The 10,155-nt window shown below is 32.1% G+C and overlaps 1 protein-coding gene across 1 annotated transcript; it reads left to right on the top strand.

Annotated features, from left to right (window-relative positions):
• Window positions 1–1,620: 1,620 nt before the first annotated feature.
• On the top strand, window positions 1,621–2,499 carry LOC146897230 (germin-like protein 8-14). The gene has a single exon (XM_085736004.1). It carries the CDS (start codon window positions 1,711–1,713, stop codon window positions 2,347–2,349), a length of 639 nt encoding a protein of 212 aa, XP_085592130.1. The 5' UTR covers window positions 1,621–1,710; the 3' UTR covers window positions 2,350–2,499.
• The last annotated feature ends 7,656 nt before the right edge of the window (window positions 2,500–10,155 follow it).

Here is a 10,155-nt window from a genome sequence, read left to right as displayed (position 1 = left end):
TATTTCCTAATTTGGGTAGATTTTCACCAAACATTAGGTATGTCACTTCCCTAATTATCGTTATCTCAGGACTGCCTCACTTCAGGTATTATCATTAAGAATTTGCATAATAAAATTAAACATGATTCATAAAATAACTAAATAAAAAGACTTAAATTAAATAGATCCAACAAATAAAATAGAGTTCATCTTAAAACACTACCCTAATAGGGTTTAGTTACTCATGGTAACTAAACACAAATTACAAAAGAAATAAAACATATGCTTCGTTCTAAATGAAAAATATGAATCAAATGAGTTGTATTTATAGGCTTGATTTTCTCATTGGTTTGAGCCTAAAAACTAGGATTTTCCACTTAAAAGTAGCGAAAAGCAGTTATTTTCCTGAATTCAGCATGCCTGAGGCGCGCTTGTTACACACCTTATGCACCTAGGTGCATTTTCAGCTTGCCCGGGGTGCTTGAAAAAATATTTGGGGCGCATCATGGCACATGCCCACAGGGCGCATCAGTGGATTTTCTCGCTCGTAATCGCGTATTTCTTCGTCATTTGGGTGTTTTCTTCCATATAACTTGTTTTGGTACTTGGAACAGAATTTATCATTCTTGTAATTTCTTCAAAGGTCTCTTGAATCTTCATTCATTGTCTTCCCAAATCATCTTATGTTTTCAAGATGCTTTGCTTTGGTGATTCACATGATTTCTTATTGAATTATATCAAAAACACCCTAGAATTGCTATATTTCGGGAAAACTAGAATTACATTACTTAAAATGAAAACATTACAAAATGTCCCAAAAACCATATGCAGTTAAAACTCCTCTATATCTTGGATCAAAACTGAATAAAAAAGACTGAAAAATATGTTAAGAATAACGTAAGATGACATGTCATCAAGCGCAACAATAATCCTTCTTGATTTTCTAAAAATAAAAATAAAAATAATCCTTCATGATCTAAATTTGTCTTATAAGCTTACCTTTAACACAAATATATTTGCTGCCAGTTCATTTTTTTTAGATAACACTAACATACTTTTTTTTTAGAACATCAAAATTGACAAGAAAATGCATAAAAAATTAGTTTTTTTTATAGGCCGGCCAACTTGTCAGCCTGCTATATATTAAGAGGGGAGGGTGAAATTTTGGATTCGATCGTTTAAATTGAAGTTAGTTATGATGATTCTTTTTTGCTCTTATTTAGGTAAATTCTTAGCTACTTTGAAGTTTAGTTGGTTACGGCACTCTCCTAACATTTGAATTTATTTTAAAATAAAATATTATAAAAATATGATATATGACTTTAATTGAGTGTTTAGATGAGGGGTGCATACCTAACCAAACTCCTTGATACAATTGTGTTGCCTCCTATATAATAATGATCTAGATTCGTCCCTGAAATGGAATGAATCTGATTATCATCTAATTGTTGAACTCATCAAATTATAGATAAATAGAAATAGATACATAGATAGGTTGGTATAAATTAGTTACATAGACAGATATACATTTATTCATTACTTGTGAACAGCTTACAGTCATGCAAGATGACTATAAGGTTACGTTGCCTTTAGGAAATTATTACTAGCCACTACATTTTACAGCTACTAATTAAGCAAGCTAAGACTCTATACACCTTGTTGTATGAATATTAACACTATAAATAGCAAACCAATCTCATTATTCTCTCATCCCACACACAATTTTCAAAGATGAAGATAATTCAAATTATTCTTTTCTTTTTTGCCCTAATCTCATTTACCTCCAATGCTATTGACTCTGATGATTTCTGTGTAGCAAACTTATTTCTTTCATCAGACACTCCTTCAGGCTATCCATGCAAATCAGAAAAATTTGTAACAGCGAATGATTTCGCGTACTCTAGCTTAGCAGCTGCTGGAAGCACAGCAAACCCTTTTAAAGTTGGATTAACCTCAGTAAATGTCAGTAATTTACCAGGTCTCAATGGACTTAGTTTATCTGCAGCAAGAATAGATATTGGTATAAATGGAAGTGTACCAATGCACACTCATCCTGATGCAACTGAATTACTAATCGTTGTTCAAGGTCAATTTACTGTTGGATTTATCACACCTACAAAACTTTTGGTGAAAACTCTTAATCCCGGTGATGTTTGGGTTTTTCCAAAAGGACTATTGCATTTTCAAGTTAACTCTGGTGCTGGAAATGCTATTGCTTATGCTGCTTTTAGTAGCTCAAACCCTAGCATACATGTAACTAGTGCTTTGTTATTTGGTAACAACTTACCAACTTCCACAATTCAAAAGACTACTCTTCTTGATGCTGCACAAATTATGAAGCTTAAGGATGTGTTTGGTGGCAGTGGCTAGGATTGGTGTTGCCTATGAATCATCCACTTCTATGTTTGTTTTAAATTAATAAGATATGTCAGCAATAAAACACATGTGTGTTACGTTTTTATGTTTTTATTATTTCAATTTTCATTTTAATAATATAAGAGGATGATATATGGTTCTTAATTTGATCTTATCTAATCTCAATGGTTTTGCCAACACAACACATTAACATCTTATACATAAAAGTTCTTTAGTCTCTAAGAAAATTTTATGAAATCAAAGCTGTTGTAACGAGAAACATAGAAATTATGAGAATGATGTGATAAATAGAATAAGTAAATGATTTGATTGAAGGAGATATACAAAGTGAAAATCAGTTTTTTAAGGGAAAGGGAAAATGAGTTCTTGAATAAGTATTTAAGAATTATAGATATCCAAATATAATTGTTGATTATTTATTTCCAGATATGTAACTTCCATTTTGATTATTTATTTCCAGATATGTAACTTCCACTTACTTTTTACCTGTGTTGAGTATCATAAAATAACTTTTATATGTGTCCTAGAATGTTGAGTAACCGCAAAAATTAGAGTGTGGGGGAGGGGTGGGGGTCTTTTACCAAAAAATAAAAAATAATATGGGGTAGCCTGTAGCCATGACCCCTATTAGACTACAGTCTATATTCTCTCCTTCTGGTTATGCTAAAAAATCGATTGGTAACCGCTCAATAAATCCTTGAGAATGCTCGGAAGTTATATTCACGCATAAAAATGTTCATTGAAAGTTATGACCTGGTCGATTGAGTAATTTGTGGGACTTATTGATCAATAACCATTTTGATTTGTCAATTTTGGCTCAACCTAATTATAGCTCTTAAAAAAAAAAATTAATTATAGCTCTAAAAAAACTTAAGACCATTTTGATCTGACGTCGTTAGCCCGAGCTGTCAGTATAATTATGTAACTCAGCTAACAATGCTAGTATTTTTTTTTTTTTTTTGAGGGATAACAATGCTAGTATTTATAGATTAGACACCTTCACCTTAGTTTAAATATGAGACCTTGCAATTTTGTGTATGATTTGGTATTTGTCACTTCATCTACACGTCAAATTTCTTTTACTATTATACATTTATTAATAGTAGTTAGTAGAATAATTATGTGATTGAATGACAATAAATATTTAACAAAATAATTAATATTTAATTGATAGTTATAAAGAGACAAAAATTAAACTCTATCGGTCGCTATTTTTCTTCTTCTTCTTGATCTATCGAATATGAGTGATTTAGGGTTAATTTTGACTTGAAATCACGCCTCTAAATTTTTTCTTTCTCTTTTAGTTAATTAAGTGGCTTCCACATATTTTCAGTCTTCTTTCATACGTTTGTCTGATTTCATGGTTATTTGTTTTAATTTCCTGTCTTTGTGTTGCGTGTTTATTATTTCATTTGTTAACGTGGTGTTTAATTTATTCAGGTTGAAAGATTTGTTTTGATCAAGTGAAGATCTAATCAATGATTTTGACATCATCAATGTTGGAGATCTAAAAACAAGAGTATTTTAGAAACTTGAATATAGTCGAACCTTGGAGTCAATCTAGATGACCTAGTTCATCTTTTTAAAAAAAAACTTGAATATAGTCATATTTGTGGGTAATGTAGATTGTCGTTTTATGCTATTAACATGTATATATGTTGTGAGTTTGCTCACAAATTCATCCCTTTTGTTTTTGGTGACTTTGAAGTTGTATTCTACCGATATACTCTATCAACTTGAACAAATATTATTACTTTTTCCGCGTACTATATACTATATGTTAATTTACATCCACCTAAAAACACTACGGAGTAAATTAACAACCAACATTAAACTTAATCCCTTTAGGCCCGGTCCGAGCTATATTGAAAATTTTATGACGGTACAAAACATAAAGAAAATAGAGAATACAAATCCCTCCCAAGGATTTCCCCTAAAAACAAATTCTTCTTCTTTTACTCAGAATCAAAAGAAGAATGAAGCAGATCATATATATCTTATTTGTATGAACAGGTTTTATTATTCACTAGCGAAAAGACGGGTACTTATGTGTCCGTCTTTCTGCTCTTTTTATTGCGCTAACGCTTATAGATTATCAATGATATTTTATAACAATTTTGCGTGTAAATTACAAACGATATTTTATATAAATTTTTTGATATAGATAAAACATTATAAGTATAGATATCTGTGACTTTCAAATGTAACAAACTCAACAAACCAAATTTATATTTTTCAATGACAACAATAATATAACAAACATAACAAATTTTGTTTATCTTTTCTAACACCAACTATATAATATTATTATATGAAAATTTGTTTAAGGGTATAATTGAAATAACAAAAAAGACAGCCCAAAATATCTTCGAAACCACCTATTATATATATATATATATATATATATATATATATATATATATATATATATATATATATATATATATATATATATATGTTGTGAAAGTGCCTCAAAATTGAAGAAATTGGAATTCTGGTAGCAGAAAATCGGTGGCCGATTTTCAGAGCACGGTGGCCGATTTTGGACTCTGTTTTTTTTGTCTGTTGGTTCTGTAAAAATCGGTGGCCGATTTAGTGAGCACGGTGGCCGATTTTGTCAGCAGAAAATAAAACATAAACGTATTTTCGGGCCTAGATTTGTTCCAGTTTTATTGAGGATTCTTTTACTATAAATATATGCATTATATCAGTGTAAACCTTGAGATAGAGGGGGCTGAAACAAGGGTTTAGAAAGGCAACAACAAAACTAGGGTTTGTATAGAGTTTGTCTCTTTGGAACAAACACTAGGTTTTGAGGGTTGATTCACCTTGGAAAACACTATTAGGATTGAGTCTCTTGGTTACGGAAAGAGGCTGGGATTTGGGTAGAATTAGGCGGGAGACTTATTCTTGTAACCCATTGATATCTCTTTTGTAACGTTACTCATCATATAGTGGAACGGAGGGCTGCTCTCTCCCCCAGACTAGGTCAATTTGGACCGAACTGGGTCAACAAATTCTTTGTGTTCTCTCTTCCTTTTCTCTCGCTGTTGTTTTCTACTTTTGGCTTGTGATTATAATTGTTCCATACACTTTGATTTTGGTTGCTTAATTATCCCTTGCTCCACACATCAAGTTGTTATTGGTGTGAGTTTTTCATCGAATTCGCAACAATATATATATATATATATATATATATATATATATATATATATTATAGATTCATTTTCTTCCTTTGTGATATTTTCTCTTTTTTTCATCTTCGTGTGTGCTGAACTTTACAAAAATAATACTCAAATGACTTTGGTTTGTTCAAGACAATTTTTAACATTACTCTCAATCTTGTCAAAAAACATTACTCTCTTAATTTAAATTTTTATCATTGTTCTCTGTAATTTTTTTTTTTGTTAATATGATATTTGAAACTAAAAAAAAAAAAATCTAAATGACTATTCAGTTTGATTATATTCAATGACATTAACGTCACAAATTTAGGGACCACATTGAAAAATTTAAAAGAATTAGTATAATCGAAGATATTTATTTGGAAAACTATTTTAAAATTATACATGGTGCATCCAACTTAATATATATTGACTGCACCCGCGCGGGTCAACATCTAGTAAACATATATAATTAACATGAAATGCATTTTCATTTTTTTTTTGAAGGAATGAAATGCATTTTAATTATTAATCAACTCATTGCGGATTTCTACACGGCCATGCATGTTGCGCAAGATCCCACAAATTTACAATCTTTGTGTCTTGTCACCGGCATGATTTCTACACGAGCAATGCTATATATTAAGAAAGATTTTATCAAGAAATTGTCCCGAAATTAATGTTAGCCAATAAAATCTCAGCCTGGCCGGAAATCATGGGGTGGTGGGTGTTATATATTTTTTTTTTATGAAACGTTAATAAATAATATTGAAACCTAATGGTGATTATTCTGCCATGTCATTCTTGCATTCATTAAAAAAATCCATTCTTGATATCTAGCATTTCCCTTTCTACACGGCCTAATCGCCAATAGCTCATTATTTCTACGAGTACAATGAAGTTCAAAACCAATAACCCCACTCATGTGTTTATTTAATACGTTTTGAAAGATAGCTCTATCTTTTCCAAATCTTGTTTGCTATAGAAAGAAAAATTAGGTTTAGTTAAGGGTGGAGTATGAGCAGGTTCAATGCTCAAACCACTCCATTTCCCAAAATTAAAATTGAAACTATCTCCTTCTAAATTTTGTAGAAATCTGATGAAATAAAATAATCATGTTGAGTATAATAGAAAGAATAGGAGAAAAACTAAGGATACTAGAAAAGCTTTATGTAAAACAATATATATATTTTTTATTATGTTGGTGGACGCATATATCTATTTTAAGTTAGCTAAACGTTGCTTTTAACTTGATCATCATGGTGAGAAAGTTTACTTAGATGAGGGTCTGTAATGTTTGGAAGCCATATCCTGTGAATAGCAAACCTTCTGCTACCGACCACATGTCAATCCGCTAAATACATTTAAAAATAATAATAATTCTTCATGTGATAAACCTCAGCAAAAGTAATATTTACGTGTGGAAACAAAACCCGCTGCAAATGTTCCACATGAGGCGTGTGTCCATAAAACACACACGCACGCACGCATGCGCGTGCGTATGCATGTGCGCTGCGACTACGACTATGACGTGAACATGGTGCTCGTTTGTGATAGATGTCACCTGTGTGAAAAATCAAAGAGTTGAGACCTAATAAAGACAGACCATTAGTGCATATGCCTTAATTCTTAAATTCATGCTAACATAATTTATGCCTACATCTTTGATGATGTTTTCTAAATATTTTCCCCAATGATATATGAATTATGAAGACGAATCACTTAATTTTTCTTTTCAATTACCCTAATTTGTTTTCGGCCAAAAATATCATGTTATTCTCATTATTTTATTTTCATCAAATTAATAGCACATTGAAAAAAAACCTTGATCACTCTTGACCAAATCTAAAGGGACCACGAAATAGTTTTTTGGGCGGTACGAGTGGGAAAAACACGGGAGCTGCTCATATAACATTTTAACCAAACGCGTTACTTTGAGCTGGCACAAAACATTTGGAGTAAAAAGGATGTTTGTGATATTCTTAGATAAGAAGGCATTTCTCCAAGCCCTAATGTCCCTCATCCTCAACAAAAAATCACTGATGCCCTAAAAAAGCACAATTTTGGTTTGGACCCAACACTTTATTGTACAAATGAGTTAGTTGAAATAAGGCTATGCTTGGATCAATCGGGAAACAAGTCTTGCCCTTCAATTGGAAATTGTAAACCTTTTATATTATGGAAGCCATGACAATATTCTAAATGATGCATTGTATATATACAAAAATATATATACTAATAATGAATACAAGTTTACTTTAAGGCAAATGCTAATTTGTGCCCTCACATGTTAAGAAACTTATTATAAAAATATACGTATCAAAAGTCATGCATTCAACTTCTTAAAAGTTTTCCTCAAAAAAAAAAAAAAACTTCTTAAAAGTTGACATATTATATTTTCAATGTAAAGTTGTTTTTTTTAAGTTGCTTAACATGTGCCCTAAAGACACAAGTTAACATGACCTTATTTCAATTATTTATGGTTGTTAAATTATACCTTTCTTTACGTTTTTTGCTTTATTCCTAGATGGTCAAAAAAATTTGTCTAATTTTGGTTATGCTTTTTAAAATTGCCTAGTGCTAGAAATGCATGTCCAAGGAAGATCGTATGCACGTGATCATCAACATTAGGGGTCATGAAAAAATTGATACTAGAAAAATTATCGTATTGCATGAAGTAGGTGAAGTAAGGGTATTAATATCAAATCTCATCCAATATTGAAACAGAAATGTTGAACTTTGCTAAAATAAGCAAAATTATCGTATTTCTCAAATCTCATCACATGACACATCCCATAATGGCTCATGAAGTAGGGAGTTCAACATCTGTTGCTGTAGAAATCTGATGAAATAAAATAATCATGTTGAGTATAATAGACATAATAGGGAAGAAAAAAAAACTAAGGAAACTAGAAAAGCTTATCTAAAACTATATATATATATATATATATATATATATATATATATATATATATATATATATATATATATATATTATGTTTGTGGACGCATATATCTATTTTTAGTTAACTGTTGCTTTTAACTTGATCATCATGGTGAGAAATTAAAGTTTAACCGAACCATGCTATATTTCAGAGGTTAATTCTCTCACTTTTTTAATGTTGGTGGAGCACCTACTTAGATGAGGGTTTGTAATATTTGGAAGCCATATCCCGTAAATAGCAACCCTTCTACGACCGACCACATGTCAATCCGCTAAATACATTTAAAAATAATAATAGTTTTTCCTTGTCAAAAACCTAAGCAAAAGTAATATTTAAGTGTGGAAACAATCCGCTGCAAATGTTCAACATTAGGTGTGTGTCCATAAAACACACGTGCACGTGCGCATGCGTGCGTACACATGTGCTCTTTGACTAAGACGACTATGACGTGAACATGGTGCTCGTGTGTGATAGATGTCACATGTGTGAAAAATCAAAGAGTTGAAGTCTAATAAAGACATATCATTAGTGCATGTCTTAATTCTTAGATTCATGGTAACATAATTTATGCCTACATTATTGATGATGTTTTCTAAATATTTTCCCCAATAATATGAATTATGAAGACGAATCACTTAATTTTTCTTTTCAATTACCCTAATTTATTTTCAACCAAAAATATCATGTTATCGTCATTATTTTATTTTCATCAAGATGCATCATTCAATAACTCCTGCAGCTACCAATCATATTGATGTTGTTATCTCTAAATGCATCTTTTCTACCCAACACACCATGGTGATCAACCTTAACGAACCTAGCTCCTCACATCAGCATTATCAGAATTTTGAATATACACAGGTGACATTGTTCCAGAAGGTATAAAGGCTTGTCAAAACAAAAATAATCTCTGAAAACACCATGTTCACCAGACACAATACAGGAGGTTGGAATACTGCATAGGTCTTCAGTATGCCTAGGATTAGCACCGCATTTATCATTCATGGTCAAAGTCCTAACCCTGGCATGTATAACCGCATATTTTCTTATCCAAACACATGGGCAGCAACAATTTAATTGCTAGTGAAATGGGCCAGCATAGCAAGTTAACTACATCCAGGCAGATATAAAGTCTACGAAATGTGATGTGTGCAACAGGCCATCTGAAAGCAATGAAATTCTTATCTTGGAATTGCGGTGGAATTGGTCCTGTAAGAGCCCTAAAAAAGCTCATTCGCTGTTAACAAATTTCAACTTTGTTAGCTACTCCACGGCTTGTGGTGGCAGGTCAGGTGGGCTGGCTATTTGATGGAACAGTAACAATACCATGGAAACTTGCACCAACAACTATATTTACTTACTTGAGTATTACCAAGACGACAACGGATGCAGAAGTTATGCAAAGCATACTCTTCATCTTCAGCAGGAAGAAACCCGCGGTACCCCCTCTCCTTCCATCACCAGGGCAGTTGTGCCAGTTGTTGCAATAGACTCGACGGACCATATATAGGGGAAACTACCTTTTGTACCAGTGACAATGAAATCGAAAAGAGGTATTTCCTCCCATGATGTCGCGACGATATTGCGAAAGATTCCTAGTCATCAAGAGGTCCCAAAAATCTCTAAAAAGTTCTTCATAGTCGGGAGCGGGGTAACTAGTAGCCCTGATCAAAACATCAAAGTACTTGGCG

Source organism: Medicago sativa, chromosome 8 (assembly GCF_051527215.1).
Source record: "Medicago sativa cultivar Bolivia chromosome 8, Bolivia_mono, whole genome shotgun sequence".
Classification (NCBI taxonomy): domain Eukaryota; kingdom Viridiplantae; phylum Streptophyta; class Magnoliopsida; order Fabales; family Fabaceae; genus Medicago; species Medicago sativa.
The sequence above is the reverse complement of the archived record's forward strand: the minus strand, read 5'-3'. Positions and strand labels throughout refer to the sequence as shown.